Raw genomic sequence first — 26,583 nt, 5'->3', positions numbered from 1 at the left:
GCCGCAGAGGACACGCCACAGAGGCTGGTCTGGATCAAGCGGAGGTTTCGGCAGACGAAACCCTCAGTGCGCTGAGCGGCTCTCATTCTGTCCGCGGAGGCCGAGAACACCGAGTTCCCCCGGTGGCGGCGCAGACCTGCCCTTTAATTGCAGCCAGCTCCTCCGCCATGTACACCCGGTCGGCGTAACACAACAGCGGGACCCTGAGCTCCTCACATCCTCCGTCTCACCCTCTCTCGTCCGCCGCGTCACCTCCGAGTTTTTCTCCCCCCTGCCATGCCCCGGGTCACCTCGCTGCTGCCTGCCCTGCTGTCCGTTGTCCTGCTGGGCCAGAGCCGGGGGTATTTCCCCGAGGAGCGCTGGAGCCCCGAGTCTCCGCTCCTCGCTCCCCGGGTCGTCATCGCGCTGGTCTGCCGCAACTCTGCGCACTCTCTGCCGCTGTTCCTCGGAGCCATCGAGCGCCTCGACTACCCGAAGGACCGCATTGCGCTCTGGTGAGTGTCAACAGCCAGGGGGATTACCACGGAAGCACACACTCTTCTCAAAAGTTTTACAAACATTTATGAAGTAACTGTCAGTAACTTAGGAGTAAAATAAAAGAAAGTGAGATATTCTGTGAACTCCCGGAGGCGCGCCGGAGACACATCGAGCCCGCTAGAAATAACAGAGGAAACTGTTGGCTTGTGAGTGTTGGCCAGGCGGGGCCGCTGTGTTGTCAGGATGAGAGCTTTGTCTGGCGCTGTTAACGATCCAAATGAGTGGAATTTAAAGCAGAGTGTCTCCAGTCCGCACGCGTCCCGCGTGGACGCGGAGCGCGCTCGTGGCGCGCAGCGCGCGGACACCACAGCCATCCAGCCTCCTCCATTCTGGACTCATGAAAAGTTCCATTCACTCATAGATCCTCTCCCTCATTGCCCCTCTGCTCTGTCCCCCTGCTGCCCCCCCCCCCTTCTTCCCCTTCCACATCCCCGTGTTTCCAAAGCTCCACCAGGAAAGAAAACTGACGCGAAAGTATATTTAAAAATTGGCACCCGAGTGTCAAAATCTTGTTCAATCCAGGCACAAAAGGCTGCCTGTGAAGCTGTCTACTGAACACCTCCGCAGGACTTGCCTTTCCTTACCTGGGGCTGTTTCCTTGTCACCCAGCCCCCATGCTGCCTGCGCGTCTCCAGCGCTCCTCACTTCCTCTCTTCAGTCTGTTCCTCTGCCAGCAGATCTGTTTTTGAAGATTGGGTTAATCTTTTCATCAGTATTCACACCTGACAGGCCGGATTATGTTTTTTTTGGGCAACCCAATGGTCCTTTAAAGGAAAGTGATCCCATAAAAATCAAACAAAATTCTGTCTAATGTGACAGCCTTACTTTCAGTGCGAACAATTATTCATTCATTCTTGTGAATTGGTATTTTGTATTGGCAGAGGTGCTCAAGGTGTGGGAAGATCAGCTCCCCCTTCTCATGTCACATTTCCTTTTTTCTGTTTATTCATGGTTGAATGCTGGTCTCTGTGATGTTTTCACATATTATATTATTGATAATCGCTTTTGTGATTCACTCCTTTATATGTTCTCTCAACAGTTGCGCTTCAACTTTTGTGTTTGTTTCCCTTTTTCGGGCTTAAACTGGTTCATCTGGTGACGCAGGTTGTCAAACCCCATATTGGTGGTTTCATCTCCCACGCCACATGTTGAAATGTCCCCGAGCAAAACACTGGATCCCAAAAAGCTCCCAACGGAGGCCGAGCACCTAAAGTGCTTTGAAACCACAGCAAAACATCGATCTGAAAAAATTAACCCATGACCAGATTTTTCTTTCCACTTGAAGCTCAGCGGTTTACCCCAATGGAAGCCAAAGACTTCAGCTTTGGGGTTCTGCTCATCAAAACGTCAAATTGAACTTTTCACAATAAAGAATTTTGGTCTTTTTGTCTAAAAAGCAACTTAGATCTTGTTTTTCTTTTCTCCTTTTTTCTCGTATTTGAGGCAGACGTTTTTGCCGCACCGTGTGGCAGTCAGTTGTCTGCATCCTCTCTTTGACATCCAACACATCTCGTCCCTCAGCGAGAGGAACTCCTATAGAAAGTTTTGAAATGCAGCGTGAAAGACATAAAGTGAACTGGCCACCTGTCGATGCCTGCAGTTATCAGCCTGACAGGTTAAGATGGAATACTTGGCAAGCGCCAACACACACACACACACACACACACACACACACACACACACACCGGGAAGCTTACTGATGAGTGTGTGTGTGTGTTCTCTGCAGGGGCATGCAGAATCAGTGTTATCAAGCCATAAATCATTTCTCTCCCCGTGCTGCGTCTCTGTCAGCTCTCTCATTTTTGTTTGCTACAGTTCTGTTATCTGCAGTATTTACTCTCCATCAACCCTTTTTAATTCAGTACCTGTGGCCCTTCAAAACTTCACAGCAGTCAGATGTTTCTAACAGAGGAGGAGGAGGAGGAGGAGGAGGAGGATGGACGTGCGAGCCAGTCACATGTAGGTGGTGGGACACCACTGCCGTGTTGAAACGCCTCAGACAGATGAGAAACCACCAGCAGCAGCACGCTGACTGTCACTCACTGCATGATGGGGCTGGAAGTGAATCCATTTCTGTCACGGTTCTACATTCTTTGGCTCTCTGTGGCTCGGTCTGTGCTGCCGCCGCTGCCCCCGCCCCCGCCCCCGCCCCCGCTCCTCCCCACCACAGAGATTTGTTGTGATAACGCAGACAGCAGATGAATAAGCCCCCCCCCCCCCCCTCCTCCTCAGCCCCTCTTGTCTGTCTTTGTTCTTGTCTGTCTGTACCTGATGGTAACAATCCGCCTGGAGCCAACAAGACCCCAGCAAGTAGTGCCGGGTTCATAAATCTGACATTGATGTGACTTAATCATTTGTTTATCAGGATTTTAAAGCTGCACCTGCAAATATTAAAGTGCATGTAAAAAAACAAAAAAAAAACAAAATCACATTTCCCTATGAATCCCAATGCCTGTTGACTAGAGTTGTGCTCTGGCTTTTGACCAATCAGTGTGTATTTCAGGCCGTCCAGTCACAGCGAGAGAAGGTTGGACTTGTTCTGAACGCAGACAAGCGTGAGGCCATGCTGTTCTGTAACAAAAAGAAAGCGCTCGTCTCTTGACCTCCGAGGGCTCCAGCATTGAGCTTGTGTGCCTCTGCAAATATCTGGGTATTATGACGGATAAGAAAATGACCTTTTAAATCTCATGCTGATCGTCTTTTGAAGATGAGGAGGCTGAGATTCCTCTTCAGAAATAAGTATTGTTTTTATTCTGTCGCTAGGAAATCTCTCGCTGCTGCCACTGTCCTCCTTTTGAGCTGTGGTGCTGTTTTATGTATGAATTCTACATTATCTTCATTCGATTCAGCTTAACATTTATAACTGGATGTAAACATCTTGCACTTTGCATTTGACTCTGTCACTGCTATGACGTTATCTGTAAATCCAGTAATGACACGTTACCGCCACATTTATCCACCTCCATGTTGGTTAAACATACATGTCATAACCTTCAATTCTCATTTTTCTCAGAGTTGGTACAGGATTAGGAAATGCATCTGTCCCCTCTGATTCCCTGAATTAATTCAGTTTGAGATTTAAACATCTCGAGAGAATATCTGATGATCATTAAACATCATTAAATAAAAGTAAACATCATGCCCCTCCTTTTTTTATGTGTCCTTGTGCTCTGTGTATAATATTCTGTACGTTTGTGTTTGAACAGGTCTCTCTTGTAAATGAGAACTTGCGTCTCAACAATCGACGTCTGCAAAGCAGAAAATAGCGAAGGTTTCGACTTCCCCTTTAATGACGCACACGATCATGTTTACTGTACAACAGCTCACCTCAGAGGAGTCGCACAAAACCCCAGACCCCAACACATTGCGTCATTCATTCATTTTCATTCTTTCTTTTATTTTACTGAGAAAGTTCAACATCAATCAGTGAGGGGAAAACAAACATTATATACCTCACAAGTGAACAGATACACTTTACTTTACATAAAATAGCAGCAGTTTTGTGGTATTATATTTATCTTTTAAATGTTACACAGTAAGGGCAGGTCAATGGAGAAACGAAAAGCGAGCTCCTAGTTTGTTTTGAAAGGAAACAGGCGCTTATCCCTTCCTTCAACACTGCTCTAATCGTTTTTGTTCATGAAGCAAATAATAACGAGTGGCGAATGACAGCTCACCTCACAGGATTCCTACAAAACCCCTTTTAGCTCCAGGAACATTTCAGCTGCTCTGAGCAGGTTTTCATTTCATTCAGTGCTCTGCTCTTATCACTCTTGTTTTCAGATGCCACCAGCTGCATCAGATAAACACAGCCGAGAGAGCTGCATATCTTCAGGACAAAACATAGAGTTTTCTGATATTAATCTAAAAAAAGATGAATAACAAAGCTGAGGTTTAAGCAGTATTTTCACCTGAACAATAGTACATCTTCCCTTTGCGCTGCCTCAAGTGTGCAAAACAAGGTTAAGTGCATCTGCTTGATTTTCTCACAGTGATTGCTCTATTTTCAGCATATTGTTATTTATGAAATCAAACAAGGAGCATTTGTTTTTGCTTATTTGAGAATCTTTGCTGATTGTGAGCCCACTGAATTTAAAAAAAAGTACAAAACAAATGGTAAACTGAAGCCCAAGGTAAAGCCTCTATTCTCCCATTGGAGAGTCTGACACATTAAAGAACTCTGCATATTTCCTTATTAATTTGTCTGAAGTATCGGTTGCCCGTTGAAATGACCTTATTTCACTCGTAGAGTGTAAATTAATCTTACTCATTTTAGCACAGTTTTAACCTTGCATACTATCCACAATGCAGGCAGTGAATTATTTAATTAGTTATTTAGTTATTTGTTCGTTGTTTAATTCATGAAACAGTTCTCCATTGTATTTCACTGCCAGAATAAATAATAAATTGAACTCCTCATAAGAAATTCTAGTTTGTTTTCTATTCATTGTCCCTTCCACTCTGCGTCTTTGGGATTTGATACGGTTTTATTGAACCTGCGTGCTTTCCAGTGTTAACTGATGAGGCATCATTCGAGTGCATCATTCTTCTATTTCTCAGTGAAAACATTCAGTAAGTGTTTGTGCAGGGATTAGCTCGCTGAAGTAAACTGAACTAACAGAACAGAAAACAACAGGCTCCTGCTGTGAGAACACAGTTTGAGCAGCACAATAATGTATGCTGGAAAACACTCAAAAGTAAAGTAAAATTATCCACAGGAGCTGCAGGATTTTATTGCGAAAGAGACCCTCCACCCACCCCCCAGCTTCATCCACTTAATACAGACATTATATAATACAGATCAATACAATTCCTGCACGTCAAATTGGTGAATTCCTCACACACTGCGGTGCAAGATGTTCTCACACCACTGAAAGTCACCCCGAGATTAATATGAGTCATAGCTGGCATTGCTGCAAGGCTCCTGACTCTTGTGTTTCCTCCTCCAACAGGGCGGCGACAGACCACAATGCAGATAACACCACAGCCGTCCTCCGACACTGGCTGGTCAAGGTGCAGAGCGACTACCACTATGTGGAGTGGAGACCTGACGAGGAGCCCAGGTGTGTGTGTGGTGTGTGTGTGGTGTGTGTGTGTGTGTGTGTGTGGAGCACTTGACTGACTCTCCTGGCTCCTCAGTGTGTTTGAAGACGAGTTGGGGCCGAAGCACTGGAACAACCTGCGCTATGAGCATGTGATGAAGCTCCGCCAGGCGGCGCTGGACACGGCACGCGAGATCTGGGCCGACTACTTCCTGGTATGTTGTCGTTCCCTCAGCAGCCTTGTGCATCTCCTCTTATTATACACCAGTGGTTCTCAATTATTTTCTGTCACGCCCCCCCTGGAGAACAGAATTTTTTTCAGGGCCCCCCCCCCGAATTGTACTACCATTGATAACTTGATCATATTTATTTATTTACCTGTATAAACCATGTATGAGTTGCTGGCACCAGCATTCTGCATACAATCGCCTGATTATCAAAATAAATCTCTATGGTGTGAGGTTTTATGCACCTTGTGATGTGGTGGGCAACTTTGTAAGAGGCTAACAGGCTTCTTTGTTTACTGATGCCGCGCTGACACAATGACCGGCTTGTTGGCCATACTCATGGAGTTTACCATGAAACAACTCCAGTGGCTTACTGACATAACGGGTGTATGGTCTCCAGGTGTATGGTGTATGGTCTCCAGGTGTATGGTGTATGGTCTCCAGGTGTGTGGTGTATGGTCTCCAGGTGTGTGGTGTATGGTCTCCAGGTGTATGGTGTCTGGTCTCCAGGTGTATGGTGTATGGTCTCCAGGTGTATGGTCTCCAGGTGTGTGGTGTATGGTCTCCAGGTGTATGGCGTATGGTCTCCAGGTATATGGTGTATGGTCTCCAGGTGTATGGTGTATGGTCTCCAGGTGTGTGGTGTATGGTCTCCAGGTGTATGGTGTATGGTCTCCAGGTGTATGGTGTATGGTCTCCAGGTGTGTGGTGTATGGTCTCCAGGTGTATGGTGTATGGTCTCCAGGTGTATGGTCTCCAGGTGTATGGTCTCCAGGTGCCGTCTTCATTTATTTGGCTTCATGCTCCGCTGCCAGAGTTTTTAGGCATAAAACACAAACGGGTGTTTCCTGGTTCCCGACGTGTTCACGGTAAACACAAGGGCGACGTAGCATCGTCATACCTCCTGCTCTTACTAGCTTTATGTTTACTCTCACCTGTTTTCTTTTCCTCTGACGCCTCATCCTTTCTTCTTTTCACTCCTGTCAGAAACTTCTCCACCTCTCCTCCTCCTCCTCCTCCAGCTCTGTACACCGGTGTTGGAGTAGTACTTCTTCTTCTCTACTGGTTGAACAGGCAGCCTGTTGATGAGTTTGAGCACTGCTGCCACCTAGTGGCTGGAGGCCCTTTTTTTAATCCTTCAAGCATGAATAAAGACAAGTCGAAGATTCATTGTTTTCAGAGCAAACGTGTTTTTGTATTTGTCGAAGAGTGATCGTTGAGCTGTTGGCTGTCACACTCTCTGAAAGGAATTGTATTTTTGTACAATGTAGTGTTTCTCACACATTTCTGTGTGGAGATAGCATGTTCTCCTTGTTTCTTCTCCCACGGTGGCCCAGAAGGTCACGCAAGCCACAAAACAACATGTAAAAGTCACAACACAACAGGTAAAGTCACAACAAAACAGCAAAAGCCATAACACAAGTTAACTCACAATGGAGGTTAACCCACAACAGAAGAGCGCAGCGATCAGAAGAACAGGCTATTTTTCCAGAGGACAAGATTTACTTGACGGATTGTTTTAATATATGGGGGAGTTATGATGATTTCAACACAGTGACCAACGTTCACCGTCATTGAGCATCAGTGTTTTACATACGTTTCATTAAAGACTCCCATAATTAATATGGTCCGTCAGGAAATATTGTCCCCTGGAAACAGAGCCTGTTGTGGGTTAACTTCCACTGTGGGGGGTTGCAGTTGTGTTGAGCCTTCTGGGCCACTGTACTTCTCGCTGTCCAAAGCACCGTAAGTGAATTAGAGTCTGAATTAATGTCCACTTTGGACCGGCGACCTTTCCAGGAGGCACCCTTCCTTCGTCCAGAGTCACCTGGGATTGGCTGCAGCCCTTTGGCGACACAAAATTGGATAAAGTGATATGAAAGATTGATGAGAGGATATTACAGCAGATTTGTAATAATGTGTGATTCCACTGACGGCTCCAGTATTAACTTGTCAGTTGACACCATAATTGGCAGTAATTATGGAAAACTGCCTTATTAGACTGAGTAGAAGCGCGCACCCTGGGCCACGGAAGAACTTATTACATTTCAGAGTAGATCCAAGTCATGAGGCAGAGCCATGGATGATTTTTCTCCCTTATTAATATCATGATCTTGGACTGTGGAGCTCAAACTTTTTATTCTTTGAGATTTCTTCTTAGAAAGGCAGAGGTCCTGCTCACAGTCTCTGGCTTCACTTCACTTCAAAATAGACTAAAGTGAAACACTGGTGGAAGCGTATAAAAGCGGAAGCCTTCAACATGAATGCAATTTCTCAGGTCTGCTAAACATGCTGGAAGTTCATATTTTGATTTTCTTCAACATTGCCAAATCATTTCTGACACTGATGGGGTCAGGGACTCGGGAAGGCGCAAACCACCGATATAAGGCAAGTGGTCTATGTATGGCTGCTTATCTTTCAGTGACAAAACATTAAATATATAACAGCTTTAAATCACATACGGATTTTTTTTTTTAGTTCCTGTGGGCTTCAGGTAGGCACAAAGTTTTTTTTTTACATAATTGAAATAGTTTCAACTCCTCACTAGTGTAGCTATGTCATCAGAGAACTCAAGTGTTGAAACGTGGCTGAGCTGACGATCAAACTGAGCATCGAAGCAGAATGTGAAGCTGCTGTGACTTTTCTACTTGCTTTGTCTGAATAATTCAGAAACTGCTTCTTTAGATTTGTTGCAGCAACTATCTGTTTCAGATGTTTCTTTTTTTTTTTAATCTTCCAAGTTAATTGTTCACTTCTCCTCGAATGACGTTTCTCTCTGTCATTAATGCCGAGAACAGAAATGCGACAGCTCTTGTTACGTTGGACTCGATGTCTGAATGTGAACACGCCAACCTTGAAGCAGATGCTTTCCTGCAGCAGAGGACCACATTCAGTGTCATTTCATGAAGCCAAGAAAAGACACACCAATCGCCAAAACTAGACGATTGGAAAATTGTTGCCTGGTCCGATGAGACTCAATTTTCTGCAGCAACATTTGAATGTCTGTGTCAGATTTTGGTGGGAAGGGTCCATTCTGCCGCGTTTCAATGATTCAGGCTGCAGCTGGAGTAATGGAGGGGATTTTCTCTGCACATTTTGTGCCTTTCTGCACCACGTGGGAGTCATCTGAACACTTTCCCCAGTGTTATTGCTATCCGGAGTCGTTCCTTTATGGTGCATACACACAGTGGTGGATTTTGCTGTGGGCAAAGTGTGCAGGTGCCCAGGGTTAGGGTTAGCTCAACATGGGATGTCCGCAAAGACCATTCATCGGGAGCGTGACGGCGGGGCTACACATCATATCACCGGGATAAAATCATTTCAAATGAGTTGGCATGAGCATGACGATGAGTTCACTGTGACCAGCAGTCCTCAACCAAGGGTCATACTGTCAGGTTCATCTTTGTCCCCAGCACTTTTTGTGTTCACTCTTTATGTTTTCCTATATATACAAGGATATCATATAAAAAGGAAAAAATATAGAGATGCTTGCTTTTCTTGTAGTATTTCTTCTACTTTGATAGTATCGTGAGTATTAACACCAAAGTGTTTTGGTCCATTTGGTTTAGTAGATTCAACCATGTTCCCAGGTAATGCGCTTACTTTAAAGATGTATGTGAATAACACATTGGTTTTGAATAGTTGGACTGCATAACATAAAAGTAATATTAAATCTCCAGCATATTTTACACCACTTTGCGGATTATATGCTTCACTTACAAGCCTTCAACTGTCTTGAAGTATAGAAACATCCTTTAATGACACCTCAGGGTTGAAATCTTCAATATGCACACTCTAAGTGAGCCACCACCATGCAGTCCTCGCTATTAGTGAATATTTATGAGAAGTTGCTGTAGGAATAAATACTGGATGTAACCGAGTAAGATTTTATGATTTAACACTAACATTTTGAGTGTTTTGTTTTATTTCTGCAAAACAAATATGCAATGCAGGAACCTAGAAATGTTTGGGGGTTTTTTCAGTCTCCTTTAAGCACAAATTCTTCTTACTTTATGGTCAAACATGCAGACTAATATGAATGCGTCTGCAATAAGTTAACATCAAAGGCTCACATTTTAAGATGTAGGTTGTCTGAGGGCACTTCTCTTTCACCGGAGTGCAACTCTCGAGCTCGGAGAAACAGCTTTAGAGGTAAACATAGGAATGAGGTTCTGGCTTCAAAAAGAAAAGCCCTTCACCGGACATCATAAAGCCTCCATTTGCAACGCTGCCGACTAAAGTACAGCTGCTTCCAATGCAAGTGAAACGTGTTTAAAATGACGGGCTGCAGGATGAGACGTGTATGAAGGATCTGCTTCTGCTGGCAGCCTGCGACGATCAAACACGGCCGCCGCGCCTCAATCAATCCCTCGGTGGCGGCGGGTGACATTTGGTGTGTGCTTGCATGTGATTGACAACACGGTGCCCTTCTCTCTCCCGCACGTCTGCAGGTGGCTGACTGTGACAACCTGCTCACCAGCCGGGATGTGTTGTGGAAGCTGATGAGGGAGAACAAGACAATCGTAGCTCCCATGCTGGAGTCCAGAGCTGCATATTCCAACTTCTGGTGTGGCATGACTTCAGAGGTACTGGCCATTTTCCTTTCAGCCGTTTGGCGTTAACTTCTGTACGTCAGGCTCTCATTCTTCACTCTTCAGCAGATTTCAGCATAGATTGGAATTCCTCTTGTAGCGTCAACGTGCTGGACATTTCAACATTGTATTATTTTACTGAACGAGTTTGGCCTCACTTTGACATAACTTAGTATCAATTGTTTATGAGCCATTTTAGTCCACATACAAATGTGTCTCAACAAAGTAAAATACAATGGAACTGTTCATTTCTCAAACTGCAAAACTTTCATATGTTTAAGATTATATAGGCCCTGAAATATTTCATGTATTTTTGTTTTATTCTTCGTAATTGTAGTTTATCAGTCAGAAAAATCAATCAATATCTCATGATATTGTAATATGTCATGAGATCAGCGACATTCCCTTTTCTACACTGGATGCCATAGTTATGTCGTTTAGAAGTGGCGAATGTAGAAATAACCTAAAGTGCACCTGAATGCTGTTAATTCCAGATATACTAATTACTGAGGTTTGCGACACCAGTTTGGAACGTTTGTATTGAGTGATCATAGTTATCCCTCTGTACAGCCTGTCAATGTATTGACCATATGTACATATATCTATTAATTATTTAATGAGTTGACCGGCGACAACACATTAAAGCTATCCATCGTCCCCTGACCCAGGCGCCACTCTTCTACTGAGGCTTCTAGATATTAAGCATCATATGTGCACAGTATTAACTTGTCATCTGACAAGTTAATATTTGAGTTGTCATTGTAATCGCCCATTATTACTCATTTATTGTAAAATCCATCCATCCATTGTCTGTCCTGCTCACCAGGCGGAGGGTGGTGAGCGGAGGAGTGAAGCAGGCAGGATGTATTGGGACACAGCAAAACACAGACAGACGCTCAAGTTCATCAATTTGCCACAAAATGAACGTTATTGTTCTGCGGGATTAAACCGAAGAGAACCAGTGAATGCGAACGGCCAAAGCCCCACCCAGGCACCAATTGGAGACATTAATTGAGGCTTTTCTCTCCTCAGAGAACTTGAAGCCCACTGCGTCCCCCCCCCAGACCCTCAACTCTAATACCACGCATGCTTCGCCTCACCCCAAGTCGTCGTTTTCATTCTGTTCGTGGACAAAGAGCAGAACTATTCTCCTGCAAGTTGGATGTCTTTGTTTTATCTTGTACGTCGTCCTTCACACTCGTGGTTTTGTATTGACGTTTATTTTCTCGTGATAATTAATCTGTAACTTTTACAATAAATCAAGTTCAGGAAAATGTCATTGGTGAAGAGTCATTAGTTTTATCTTACACGTATTTCTTTACCAAATTGGAAAGTAGGAAAAACAAGACAAAACAAAAAAAAAAACAATAACTCTTGGATAAGGCGTCCCCCCCTGCTGTGCGGCCCCCTGAAGCTTTCTGGTGCCCCCGAGGGAGGCCCAACCCACACTTTGAACCAGAGGGAGATTTCCCTCAAGCTCAAACCAGGACTTGAAATGTCTTTAAAGTTACGCCTTCAATAATAAAGTCACCGCCAGTATTTCTCCCAGCGAGGCTGCAGAGCCGTCAACAATACAGGTCCCATTACTGGCACATATTTAAATGTAGCTTTCCATGATTTCTACATATTTACAGATGCTATTACGAGAGTTTATGGCTTGTTTTCTTGCACTTCCCTTCTTTCGCCAAGAGCTTTTGTTTGCATGTTTTCAGCAGCATTATGATGTCAGACTTCAGTCCATCTTTCAGGGAAAAATAACTCTGACGACTTCATGCTTTTGATGTAAAAACTGGAAAGAAGAAGAGGATGAGATGTTTATTTATGTTGTTTTGAACAAAGTGAAGGAAAAGTGTCCTTGCCGTATCATTTTTGTTTATTCCTTTGCCTTGAACTCTGTATGTCAGTCTTAGTGGTCGCAAAAGAGACGCCTTGAATTTCAACAAGCTGCTCATAAAATCAGCTCATAAATTGTGGACTCTTTTACGTCCTGGATGAATTACGCACTAATAAACCTATTGGCTTGTAATTGTCAGTCAATTTCTGCAAGGTCCATCTGGGAAAACTGGGTTACATTTCTTGCAACACTGAAGTAGAATTTCCAGGGACAGTTACAGTTGATTACGTCTCTTCGTGGACGAGGACGTCAGTTTGGAAACAATGGGAAGGCGTCGGTGTGGCGCAGAGTTACTGACTGTGTTACTCTCATCACCCTGTGATTGTGTGCAGGTGCTGTCTGCACTGCTAAATTAATTTGTAAATTAAAGTAAATTGTTTGTTTTGTCTCACAGGTGGACTGGAATGTTGGCGGTGTGACATAATATTTAGCGTCGACGTAGGATTTTAATTCCCGTAGATTGTGCGGCTGCTGCAGCGACGGCCCACACAGTCATTATGTTTGATTTGCTTTACTGTCTCGTTTTGTTACCGTGAGCTCCACCAGGTACTGCTGCTGCGTGCGGCGCACTCATTAAAATGGAGCAATAAAGAAACACCCGTGCATAATAATTGGATTTTGTGAATGTTAAACTTGTCTTCGTGGATTTTATTCAGACGCTGTTGCTTCGATGTCGAACTCGCATATCTGGTACATCAAGTAAGCTGTCTGCCATCTATTTCCGTCACAGCGACGTGCCTTTAGGCGTTCATCTTTGTTTCCCTGCAGATCAGAATAGACATACGGACATTGTCTTTCCGCTAGCACAAAATAAACTAACTTCATCCAACAACCTGTCTCTCCGACTCCTAAAAAAAACCTTTTATTTTAGTATAACTCATCGGCCTGCAGCCAGACTGTCAGGGTCTTTTCTCTGTGCCAAGCCGAGTCAATCACCTTTGTGATTTGCACAGTATAAATTGCTTTTCTGTCTATTAGTTGTTAAATATGCAGATATTCCTGCCTGTTAATCCATTACTCTTAAATATCTCACAGTTTTACCTGACAATCCAAATGGCTTTGGCCTTTTAAGCGACGCTTGGCTATTGCAGCCAATCTATTCAATCAAATCACTGCCGGGTGCCTCAAGTCAATGCCCTCCACTTGGCTTGCTCATACGTCAATAGTTGGACGTTGAAGGAGATTGTATGTAGCTGTTGAGTGTTTGTGTCCGTGTCCTGCAGGGTTACTACAAGCGTACGCCAGCCTACATGCCCATCCGTAAGCAGGAGCGTCGCGGCTGCTTCTCCGTGCCCATGGTGCACTCCACCTACCTGCTGGACCTCCGCAAAGAGGCCTCACGTCAGCTGGCTTTTTACCCGCCGCACCCAGAGTACAGCTGGGCCCTGGACGACGTGATTGTGTTTGCTTTCTCCGCTCGCATGGCAGGTGAGACGCTCTGCTCCAGAGATCGACGTCATCTTCAACCAGATCGGTTGGATTAACGCATGTTTTTCCTCTTTTCTTTCTTGTTTTTCTTGCAGAAGTCCAGATGTATATCTGCAACAGGGAAACTTACGGGTATTTCCCAGTGCCTATGCGCGCCCATGCAACCCTGCTGGATGAGGCTGAAGGCTTTTTGCATTCTCACCTTGAAATCATGGGTTAGTCAAAACATTCACACACTGAACCAGTGAATCTGTCGGATCGGTTCAGGTTGTGACTCTTACAGCAGACACTGCGGTGGACTCTGACCGAACGCCATGTGTGAAATACAACCACTGTCCTCCTTGTTTGAAGAGAGTGTTTGGTATTTTTCAGGGGCTAAAAACTGCCACACATGAAAGATAGTAATCATGGGGGAATCCTGGTGATATCTTTGGTCTTGGCTTTAGATCGATGGTCCTACGTTGCGCTGTGAGACAGTTCAAGGATGGCTGTTGTCTTGGTCTTGCCACCGAACAAAACCTGTGATTAGATTCAGACGCTGTCAGATATTTGAGCTGATTGTAGCTGCTGCTGCTGCTTGTTACGCTTGCGTGTAGCGAGTTTGGTTGGAAAACGACGCACCATGACTGTCAATGCTAACGCATGATGCTACTAGATACTAACAAGTAACTTACTTCAAGCTCCCTTTGCGAAGTTGGCATCGCAGGTTGGACTCTCACCGAGCAATGACCGTGTCCTCGTCCTTGTCCTCCTCCTCGTCCTCGTCCTTGTCCTCCTCGTCCTCGTCCTCGTCCTCCTCCTCCTCCTCCTCCTCTTTTTCTGTGGTTTCTCTCCAAACAGAAATGCCACAGCGGTGGCAGTGGAATTTGTTCATGGTTGTGTTTAGGACGTGTTATTCTTGCGCAATCGCACATCATTGCTCAATCACGTTGATGTCAATCATATTGTATTCGATTCACGTCACACAGTGTGGCCACCTCTGATCTTAATAAGATTGTTAAAATCACACAGCCTGTTGGAGCTTAGAATTGGTGCTTGTGGGCTCCTTTGCTCAGAGATATAACTGTTACACCACAGGCTTGTAGTAAGAAAAGTACGATTACACGAAAATGTAGAATGTTTTTTGTTTTTTTTACCTATTTAATAGACTTAAGGTATCTGAGTCCATAGTTTGTGGGAAAGAAATCGCTGTCTTTAATGATTACAAGTGTAACCAGATAAAAAAAATGTCCCATTCGAGAAAATCTCTAATGAGCACTATGTTATTGAACTGAAGTCGACCCATGGCTTGACCCCACATTGTTGTCCTACTTTTTCTTCTGGCTCCTCTGGAAAATATTACTTACCAATCCTAAACACTTTCTAAATGCCCTGAATAGGTTATATAGAACTGGGATCTGGAGTTTCTTTCATTTTGTGTTCAGGATATTTTGGATGGCTTAAAGAAAATTCCCCTCTGCATTACCTTTTCTCTAATGTTCTCACGTTAGAAAGCTTGTGCGCTTTAGCTGTTTCTCTTGTGGTTTTTAACACCTACTACATTTGTGACAGCCTACACTTCGCCACATTGCTTCTCCTCAGCACTCCATGTCCTTATTTAATATCTTCCTATGGCGGCAATAAATCTGGATTTGTCACACCATGGAAACGTGTGTTACCAGCACTGATAACGTATATTAAATCACCTCTCGAAATCCTGATATTCTCTGCAGGTTTGGAGCTCTCAGACTGTTGTTACATTCAAAAGTGATGGAAAAAAGCAGCAACCCAAATGTCAACAACAACAAATGAATCGTCAAACTAAGTTAGCAGCTTTAGATTCTGAATGTTTCTCAGTGATGCCTGATGTATAAGCGATATTATACTGAACAAAAATATAAACACAACACTTGTTTTTGCTCCCATTTTTTTATGAGCTGAACTCCAACGATCTAAGACCTTTTCTAAGTAAGCAAAAGGCCTATTTCTCTCAAATGTTGTTGACAGATTTGTCTAAATCTGTTAGTGAGCACTTCTCCTTTGCCCAGATAATCCATCGCACCTCACAGGTGCGGCCTATTAAGATGCTGATTAGAAAGTATGCAGCATTTCCCTTTATTGGGGGTTGGGGGTGGGGGTGGGGGGGTTGGAGTGTGACCACCATTTGCCTCATGCAATGCAATACATCTTCACATAAAGTTGATCAGGTTGTGGCCTGTAGAATGTGGCTCCACTCCTCTTCAATGGCCGTACCAAATTGCTGGATATTGGCAGGAAGTGGAACACACTATTGTACACACTGATCCTGAGTGTCCCAAACATGCTCAATGGGGGACATGTCTGCTGAGGACGCTGGCCATGAGAGAACTGGGATGTTTTTAGCTTCCATGAATTGTGTCCAGATCCTTCACCATGGGGCCGTGTAGCATCCTGCTGCAACATGAGGTGGTGGTCGTGATGAACAGCACAACGACTGCCTCAGATCTCCTCACTGTGTCTCTGTGCTTTCACAATGCCATCAGTAAAATGCACCTGTGTTCCTTGTCCGTAACGTATGCCAGCATGCCAATTGCACGCTCCCCCTTGTGGCCCATGGTGGCGGTGGGGTCATCAAGCAAAACTGCACATTTCAGAGTGGCCCTTTATTGTGGCCACCCTAAGACACAGCTGGTCAGTGGTCATGCTGTCTAATCAGCATCTTAATAGGCCACACCTGTGAGGTGGGATAGACTATCTGGGCACTTTCTGGAGACGTGCTCACGAACGCAGATTTTGGCAGGTTTGTGAACAATATTTGAGAGAAATTGGTCTTTTGCATACATAGAAAAAGTCTTCGATCTTTGAGTCGAGCTCATGAAAAATAGGAGCAAAAACAAAGGACTTGCGTTTATATTTTTGTTCAGAGTCGATACTTGGATTCGTCCCATTTGTCAGTAACAGATAATAGCTACTACCTGCTGTAATGTGATCACTGCAGAGGCATGTATTTATATTCAAATGGTCCACTTTGACTCTTGATTTTGAGGATTTAAAAAAGTTGTCACTTTGGATCTGCTCAGAAATTTAAAATCATAGAAAACAGTTGAACGACAAAATTGATTAGTCTTGTAATATTTATCTCTGAATGAAATAAAAGGTTTCCTCAGAATGATGTAAAGGAAAAACTATATTTTTGTGCAGTCACTGCACTTGTTTGTTTGTTGGTTTCAATTGTGTTTTTGTGTACTTTTCTTCTAAAATCCAAATCGTTAAAAGGAATTCATACTGTTGTAGCTACTAAAAAAAACAAAACAATATCCAATAGTATTCAAAGTCATACTCCATAAATAATGTTTTTCTTTCTAAAATCTTCAGACTTCGTAAGACTTGGTCTACAAATGCTACTCGACAACACTAATCCTCCTGGAAAAAGTTTGCCACAGCCAGTTTTTGCAGTTTAGGATGGTGACAGATGATACTTGGAAACTTGTTCAGATGATTCATGCAGATCTTCAAGAGAGCAAACAGAGCATGCATGAAAGGCTTGTGACATTAAAGTGAAACAGAAATGCAGTGATTAAGTGGTACTGCCGATTTACGGTTCAAGGACTCACTAAATTTTCAAAGCCAGGTTGAGTACATCTCTTTTCATGAGATTTGTCATTTGCAGATACAGTTTGTCAAGATGTCAGGCAACTTTAGGCGGTGGTGAGTCACAGTACTGTCCAGCCTGTTTTTCACACTTAAAATATCGGATAAATAAAAATGACTATAATGATAAATCCTCAATTCTAAATCCGAGGCCATGGTTCTCAACCGGAAAAAGGTGTCTTGCCCCCTCCAGGTCGGTGGAGTGCCCTTATCACAGGTGGAGGAGTTCAAGTGTCTTGGGGTCTTGTTCACGAGTGGGGGAAAGATGGAGCGTGAGATCGACAGGCGGATCGGTGCAGCGTCTGCAGTTATGCGGACGTTGTATCGGTCCGTCGTGGTGAAGAAGGAGCTGAGCCAAAAAGCGAAGCTCTCGATTTACCAGTCGATCTTCGTTCCTACCCTCACCTATGGTCATGAACTATGGGTCATGACCGAAAGAACCAGATCCCGGATACAAGCGGCTGAAATGAGCTTCCTCCGTAGGGTGGCTGGGTGTACCCTTAGAGATAGGGTGAGGAGCTCCGTCACCCTTAGAGAGAGGGTGAGGAGCTCAGTCACCCTTAGAGATAGGGTGAGGAGCTCAGCCACCCTTAGAGATAGGGTGAGGATCTCAGTCACCCTTAGAGATAGGGTGAGGAGCTCAGTCACCCTTAGAGATAGGGTGAGGAGCTCCGTCACCCTTAGAGATAGGGTGAGGAGCTCCGTCACCCTTAGAGATAGGGTGAGGAGCTCAGTCACCCTTAGAGATAGGGTGAGGAGCTCAGTCACCCTTAGAGATAGGGTGAGGAGCTCAGTCACCCTTAGAGATAGGGTGAGGAGCTCCGTCACCCTTAGAGATAGGGTGAGGAGCTCCGTCACCCTTAGAGATAGGGTGAGGAGCTCAGTCACCCTTAGAGATAGGGTGAGGAGCTCAGTCACCCTTAGAGATAGGGTGAGGAGCTCAGTCACCCTTAGAGATAGGGTGAGGAGCTCAGTCACCAGGAGGAGCTCGGAGTAGAGCCGCTGCTCCTCCACATCCAGAGGAGCCAGCTGAGGAGGCTCGGGCACCTGTTTCTGATGCCCCCCGGACGCCTCCCCAGGGAGGTGTTCCGGGCATGTCCCTCCGGTAGGAGGCCTCGGGGCAGACCCAGGACACGCTGGAGGGACTATGTCTCTCTATGGCCTGGGAACACCTTGGGGTGCCACCGGAGGAGCTGGAGGAAGAGTCTGGGGTGAGGGAAGTCTGGGCAACTCTGCTGGGACTGCTGCCTCCGTGACCCGGCCTGGATAAGCAGCAGAAAATGGATGGATGGATAATGATACAATTCAGTTCAATTTGATTACTTTGACATGCAATACAGTCATTTCAAGGCACTTTTGGGGAGCAGAAGGCTCAGAACATAAACTTCCAAATGCCTCCAACAACGCGCAGAACTACAAAAAATGAACACAATTAAATGGAAAATAGCTGCAAAGAGATATTAAATTACAACACTTCCACATAACAACTACAAATATTTTTTTATTCGATGACAGTGATTGGGTTGAAAGACACTAAATATTAAACTCACTTCATCATCTTGTGATACAAGTTGGTATTACAGGCCATTGATCAGCGTCTTCTGTCTCATTTGAAAAATATTGAGAGAAATATACTAGGTTTTGAACTTTACATTATATATTTTTAAATGTATTAATCTATCTTGGAAATTTACCGGAGCTTGTACACTGCTGAGTTTGTGTGAATGTCACTATAGTTCAATTCAGTGTGTGTGTGTGTGTGTGTGTGTGTGTGTGTGTGTGTGTGTGTGTGTGTGTGTGTGTGTGTGTGTGTGTGTGTGTGTGTGTGTGTGTGCGTGTGCGTGTATTTTACCAACCTTTAATTTCATTTTTGGACATTAACAGCAAACTGTTTCCAAATGAATCCCCCAAAAACTGTTAAAAAAATGACCCATGCAAAATGGGTGGAAAAAGCATCTCATCGAAGAGATCAAAGGAGATCAGTGTCTGTTGCCATGGAGACGCTCCCTGCTCAGTGTTTCACACAGTGATAGATTAGTGAGCCAACAGCTCACATGATAGCGATGCTAACTCGGTTTCCCCAAAAAATGTGGTGTTGGCAAAAGTCTGTGCTCTACTGAGTGTAGCTCAAGTTCATTCATTCACTCATTCATTCATTCATTCATTCATTCATTCATTCATTCATTCATTCATTCATTCTGCGCTGCAGGAGCACTTTTGGCCATTCCTAGTGATTAATGATGCCAGATAGCAAAGTGTTTCATTTCAAGGTTCAAGGTGTTTTATTTGTCATATCGCCAGTAAAAGCCAGGTTTCACGGAGAATGAAATTCTTATTTTGCCGTTCACGCTGAAGCCGACCTATATAAATAAGTATATGCACAAGAGAATACAATATAGAAAATAAAAATAAAATAAAGTAAAGTAACAGTAACAGAGCAGTGCAAAAAATAGTGTGAAGTGAGATGTGCAAAGTAAACATGTTAGCAGCTGTTCAAGAGTCTGATGCAACGGGGAAGAAAGAGTTTTTCAGTTTCTTTGTCTGTTAACGAAATAAATGTGATCCAGATGTACTGTATTTGTTTGTATCTAAGATGAGAACAGAACAGCTGATCTCTCTGCCAGGTCAAAGTTTGAACTCTGTGTGTCCTCTTGGGTTTTTATGTCATTCTCAGCAAAAAATATATTGCACATTCAAGTAAACCGGTGCTAACTGGTTGCACAGTTCCACAGTGGTTACAGTTTGCATTAAAGTAAAAACAAAATGTATTTGTCAAACGTACACTACGAGAACTGCTGTTAATAAAGTATTCGTCTTTATACATATTGCTAAGTTCACTTGTGCTAAATCAAAGTGAAAGTTAGACTGTGATCCATGTTTTGGGGGCGCTCCCGGGGGAATTCCCAGCAAATTTGTCGTGGACTCCTGCTGGTTGCTGGGCCACTTTTTTTTGGGGGGGGGGGAACTCCTGTTTCAACACATTACTCATTCCCTTTGTAAACGATGGCTCCTCTCTTCTCTGACAGTGAAAAATCCTCCGCTGGAGCCCTCCAGCTTCCTGTCTCTTCCTCCCAAGCAGCCTAACAAGATGGGCTTTGATGAGGTACACACACACACACACACATACACACACACATACGATAACCGAGGAATGTGTGTGAGGTTTGTTTTGCATTTCGTGTGCACCCAGGTGTTTATGATAAATCTGGTTCGGAGAATTGACCGTCGTGAGCGAATGCTCAGAACTCTGTATGAGCAGGAGCTCAGCTGTAAGGTCGTTCCTGCTGTGGATGGCAAGTACGTTTCTCATCTCCTTCCTCCCTCAATGCCTGCGTCTCTTTGATTTGTGCCTCTGCAACGCAGCGGGTAGATTGATGTCGGGAGCCCCGGCTGAGACAAACAACTAGGTGAAAAGTAGCTGGTTGCACTCGGTTATTTAAAGAGTTCCTGAAACACATAACTTTTCCCGCAAATGAGGCAAATTCCACTCATAAGTCTTTTACATGACGTGTGATATGGTTTCAGTTTGAATGAAGAGCTGATCTGCTCACACCTGCATGGGTTATACTGTATTGGCATCGTACATGTTCACTATGCATGTTTGTCTAATTGTTTCACACTCATCAGACCCGCGTCATTGATAGTTTTTGTTAAATCTCCTGGCTCATCTCTTTGTTTCAGAGCTCTGAACATGTCCGAAATAGAGGCTATGGGGATCAAGATGCTGCCGGGATACAAAGATCCTTATCACGGCCGACCTCTCACCAAGGGTGAACTGGGTTGTTTCCTCTCTCATTACAACATTTGGAAGGAGGTGAGACATTCGGACCCAGACCACTCGCTGCTCCTGCATGTGTAAGATAACATTTAACTGCTAAAACACCCTGCTGAGATGAATCACATGGTTCTATGGATTTTCTGAGCCATGTGATTGTTTGTCTGTCGCATGTCTACAAGAGTGTATCTTATCTAATGTGAGCTAAACAGAAAAATGCCTAGAAGACCAAGCAAAGGCCTATTTATATTTGACTTTTTTTTGATATGTGAGACCTCTGTTTTGCTGGTGCACTTAAATTTGATACAGAAGTTCATTCAGGAGAGATAACTTAATATCTAATTGACTTTAAAAAGTGTCAGGGAGCATAGACATGGGACCCCACGACCAGGTTTGAACTAAAGGCCATCTCTATGTAAGAAGTAGACTCGTTGAAACAAAAGGAACAATACAGACTGAGGCCATGTATTTGGAAAAACTGATATTTCTCTGCATTTGTGCTGCGCGTTTACACATAAACCAGCTATGACTCACTACAAGCGATGATTGTTGAAAGTGGAGCTCTGGATGAACTCTGTGTCTCCGTTCGCATCTAAAGAGTGGGAGGTGGATATTGACGACAATTGTGACGAAAATTTCTTTTCCAGGATTCGAATTGACGGTCCTGGCTTCATATTTCTTGTGACACTGCCCCCTACAGGTCCGGCTGCTCATAGCGGCTCTGATCCGTATGGATATCCGGGTCCGTGTAAATATAAATAAATCTTTTTTTTTATACGTAGAGGGGGAAATATCAGTTTTTGTAAAAACCCAGGTACGTGTAAACGTGGCCTGAATGCTTCTTGCGAAAACCAGCAGGAAGGACTTGATGAGACACAAGTGGAAACACTGAAGGGTTAATGACAGAGGAGCACAGGGGCCGAGTCACAAGATACCAGAGAGGAGAGGAAGTGCACCAGAAAAGACGCCACGGGTATGCTGTGAAAAAGCAGACATGAATTAGAAGAAATGGATCGGTATGGATCCATAAAAGCCAGAGAAATAAAACCATGAACACAACATGAACCGGGAACCGGAAACAATAATGGTCCAGAGACTATGAGAACCAAAATAACAAAATGAATTAAGAAGATATCATGAGGAAATAAATAGGTGAATAATTACAAGTTTCTGCTGTTTGTATTATGGCAAACCAAACTTAAAAGCATTTCTGAGTTGGTGTTGGAGTTGTGTTTGGACCAAGTTAAATACTTTCTTTAGCTTTATAGCTAAGATTTCCTCTGTTTGATTAATCTTACCATCATATTCTCAGCTAACCAGCTACATTTATTGTATAATTTATGCCAGAACTTTCTGTTTGCCTCTAAACATTGAGTTGAAGTCTGTAGTTCAACTACAAAGCTTTCAGTGTTATCACACAAACAAGCAAGGTAAAAAAAACAACAACATTCTTTCTCACCTCAAATGAGGATTTTTCTTCTAAGACTTACAGAGTTCAGACGTGTAGAAAGGAAACTACAATGATCATGATAAATCAGGTGAATTCTAACTTGTTCCTTATTAAAGAAACTGCAAGTGAAAAGTGTAGGAACTCTTCTCTTTTTGCTACTTAAAGTAGATAATGTGCAGTCACATTTTCCCAAGGTTATTTTTACCCTCCTTCCTCAGGTACATATAAAAAGTAGAATACAGACCAGGGGAATAACATGCAGCAAAGGCCTGGCCAGATTGGATTCACACTCTAAGGACGTCTTAGTTGTAAATATATGCATAAATACCTGATCCACATCTCAGCAAATTTGTCATTTGTAATAAATTTGTAGATTGACGTCAAATTGTTATTGGCACCATGAAAGGATTTTAGTCATTACTCTGATTGCTACAGATTAGATCAGTGAAGTGCGTGTGTGTGTGTGTGTGTGTGTGTGTTTAGATCGCAGACCGCGGCCTGCAGACGTCCCTCGTGATGGAGGACGACCTCCGCTTCGAGGTCTTCTTCAGGCGCCGCCTGCAGGCGCTGCTGCAGGAGGCGACAGCACACAAACTGGACTGGGATCTGATGTGAGTGACGCTGGAGCAAACACGGTGTCAGGAACAGAGAGGATTACACCACCCCCCACCCCCCCCCCCTCCCCACACACACACACACACACACACATTGAAATCCATCCATCTGTCACACATGATATCGCAGAAACTGCAGATCAAATGCCAACGTCAGTCGTAGGAATCAAACGTCTTGGTGACCTGATCTCCAGAATATTCAGAGGATGAAAGTTACACTCAGTTCAGGTCACAGGATCAAATTCAGCTGAAATCACGGCTGCTGGCGACCTTATTAGATTGGATGTAAACTTAATGAATGATGGTTTTGGATAAGAATTCTCTTCTATTTCATATTGTACTTTTCTTTGATGGTTTTTGATCCATTTTGATTTTGACTTTGGTAAAAAGCACAAATGTTTCTCTTAACATCAGTTTTATTTATGGAGCACAAACCAGAACAGAAATCAACTGAGAACTTATTACCTTTAAAGTGGTCTTATAGTTAAGAAATGTGAGGAAAAACTTGAGGTTTTTGCTGCTGAAAAGCTGAAGCAAAGTCAGAATTTTTTTTTATTTTTTATATTAAACAACACTGCTCATTCATGCTCAGTGGCTAGTTACTTCATCAGTTCACATATTTATTTCAATTGAACATGCTAAAAGTAATTTTTATGGTCAATTTAAAAATATATATATACACATTTATAGATAGACACAAGACAGAAAACAATCAATGAACTGATGTCCCAATTTGGAACAATTCTATCATAATGTCAATGATGTTCAAGCTGCAATGTGAAAAGTTGAATCAGAAGTAGATGAATCAATGCAGACACAAACACCACTGAGGAATTAGGAGTGCGGTAGAAGCACACTTTATTAATAATGCATAAATAATCCAGGAGGCTGATATCAAGACAGAAAAGGACCAAACCACCAAATATATAGTACAAAAATTTCAAATAAAACATAGTTTCTTCTATATTCTTGGAAAGAACACAACACAGGCCTGTGCTGAGATATCAGTGATACTGCCATGAAAGACGGCTAATTCCTGTGTTTGTAAAGTTTTTAAAACACCCAGAAAGCAACAGCTGTAGGAAAAGTTCTTTTAGACATTTTTGCACCAGAAGGTTTCATTAAAATGGACTTCATGTTGAGGTGGTTGTCCTTTTCCCCATGTAATTGTTTGGAATTATGGAAATATCAACATTTTCATCACATATACTCTGCACCACAACAAAGAAAAACTTTAAACTTGTGACAATATTTCCCTGGGCCTGACTGAGATGACTTTAGATGTAGGACGTAACTGAACTGAAATGAGACCGAAGCCCCTGAACTAGATTATATGAACAATGAATCTAAAAGTGAAGCTGAAACATGAATTCTATTTTGTTCTGACCTGTTTTCAACGAGCTGGATGAAGTCATTCGGCTGTAATATAAGACATTATTCAGCAGGTGGCGGTGCAGTGGAAGTTCCCTTTGTTCCAGCAGCGGTGCAGCATGTTTGGTTTATCCCTGTCAATAGGAGGAAACACTCGTTTTCTGTACACACGACCGCTCGTCTCTCGTGTCATAAATGAACAGCTACATCGGGCGTAAGAGGATGCAGGTGGACCACCCGGAGAGGTCTTTACCCAACATACACAACCTGGTGGAGGCAGACTACTCCTACTGGACGCTGGGCTACATGTTGTCACTGCGAGGAGCCCAGAAGCTCCTCGGAGCTGAGCCTCTGACCAAGATGCTCCCCGTCGACGAGTTCCTCCCGGTCATGTATAACAAGCACCCAGTGTGAGTGTTGCCTCCCGGCCTCTTGCTGCCTCCGACGCCCTGCGCTCACTCTGATCCCCAACTCCTCTCCTCTCCACAGCTCCAAGTACATGGAGCACTTCCAGCGCCGGGACCTGCACGCCTTCTCCGCCGAGCCGCTCCTGGTTTACCCGACTCACTACACTGGGGACGACGGCTACATCAGCGACACGGAGACGTCGGTGGTGTGGGACAACGAGACGGTGAAGACTGACTGGGACCGAGCCAAGTCCAGGAAAACTCAGGAGCAGGGCGAGCTGAGCTTCGACGCGCAGAACTCCGACGTCTTGCAGTCAGAGCTGGAGAACTGGAGTGCCCGGGACGAGCTGTGAAGAAGAAACCAAGAGCTGAAGGAACTGATGAGAGGAAGAAGAGGAGGCAGACGCCGGGAGACGCTGGGCTGATCGGGAAGAAAAGTTCTCCTCCAATAGGCGGAAAGTCTCGGGAAGTCCAAGAGCAGCTGTTTTTTTTTTTTTAACTTATTGCATCCTCGTCTCATCCCTTGTTTCAAAGCCTCAAATCAGTCTTCACGGTTTTAAAATCATGTCCTGCCTCGTCACAGTATGTGATATATTTGAATAATGATTTCATGTGTAATCCAGCAACAAACTACTTCCAGTGACACTTCAGTTGTCTAACATCAAGTGACGTCACCAAAAGCCAAACAGCGTATTTAAACAAGTGCCTCTAAAATATAGGAAGACTAAAAAAACACTTTCTCTTGCACTCTCTTGAGAGAATTCATGCAACTCCATTCTGCTGCTCTCCCAGTGATTTACTTTACATTTCACAACTAAAACCATTTGTTTTCTTGTTCATCTGCTTTTAAAGATCCAAGAAAAATAAAATGAAGCAAACTACAAAAGCAACGAGTCGTGCAGAATGTTTTCTCGATGAAATACGTTACTGTTGCTCAGCCCTAAAATTAGTTCCCTTTTCCAGATAGCAGATAAATTTCATGATTAGTTTTTGCTTTCAAATCCAAGTTATGAATGAAATCACTGCACTGCTCTTTTTCTCACATTTCTATTTAGTTGAGCTGAAGTTAGCTGTGCTCTCTGTCCTTTTATTGTCTTTTAATTTCAGAATGTTTAGCAATTATTCTCTATATTTTCATGTAAAATGTGAAGCTTCTGTTCGTGTTACAACACTCGCAGCAGAGTTGATTGTGTTTCAGGGTTTTTTGCTCAGAAAGTAACTGCAGCTTTAAACCAAACATGCAGCTTTTGTAACATTCAGCTGAAATACATAAACAGAGTTCTAGTAACTTTAATGTTTTGTTACGTTTCTGTGTTTGAAAAGTGTCTTTTTTTGTTTTATTTTGATTTTTACCAAAGTATAAATAAAACATTTTTTTATTGTAAAATGGCTGTTTTGGTTGAAGTTGTTGTCTAATGGATTTATTTTTGGGTTGAAATAAGGAAATCAGTGAGTCTGCACCCTTTAAAAAGAAAATAGACAATTTCCCCACCAGCCACCAAATAACATTCATCAAGAACCAGAAAATATATTGAACAAATGTTGGGATTTATGGTTGGTTATTGGCATTAAATTTACTGTAAGTAATAGATTACTGAACGTAATAGATCACTGGAAGTAATTTATGAAAATTTTAA

At 43.5% G+C, this 26,583-nt stretch overlaps 1 protein-coding gene across 1 annotated transcript; it reads left to right on the top strand.

Annotated features, from left to right (window-relative positions):
* LOC308146257 (procollagen galactosyltransferase 1-like) lies at nt 1–26,289 on the top strand. Its single transcript, XM_080517991.1, has 12 exons — nt 1–494; nt 5,490–5,600; nt 5,677–5,794; nt 10,258–10,392; nt 13,516–13,720; nt 13,816–13,935; nt 20,356–20,432; nt 20,520–20,626; nt 21,011–21,143; nt 23,038–23,165; nt 24,743–24,949; nt 25,029–26,289. The coding sequence occupies exons 1-12, from the start codon at nt 277–279 to the stop codon at nt 25,297–25,299; spliced, it is 1,830 nt and encodes a 609-aa protein (XP_080374117.1). The 5' UTR covers nt 1–276; the 3' UTR covers nt 25,300–26,289.
* Nucleotides 26,290–26,583: the final 294 nt, after the last annotated feature.

The sequence above is a fragment of the Blennius ocellaris genome (genome assembly GCF_963422515.1).
Source record: "Blennius ocellaris genome assembly, chromosome: 3".
NCBI classification, from domain to species: domain Eukaryota; kingdom Metazoa; phylum Chordata; class Actinopteri; order Blenniiformes; family Blenniidae; genus Blennius; species Blennius ocellaris.
This window is presented reverse-complemented; position numbering and strand designations above follow the sequence as displayed.

Bases quoted from the DNA above. Each gene is read 5' to 3' on its own strand.
- LOC308146257 (XM_080517991.1), top strand. From the start codon at position 277: ATGCCCCGGGTCACCTCGCTGCTGCCTGCCCTGCTGTCCGTTGTCCTG. The intron at 5,601-5,676 runs GTGTGTGTGTGG...CTGGCTCCTCAG, and splicing joins AGACCTGACGAGGAGCCCAG to TGTGTTTGAAGACGAGTTGG. The intron at 20,627-21,010 runs GTACGTTTCTCA...TCTTTGTTTCAG, and splicing joins GTTCCTGCTGTGGATGGCAA to AGCTCTGAACATGTCCGAAA.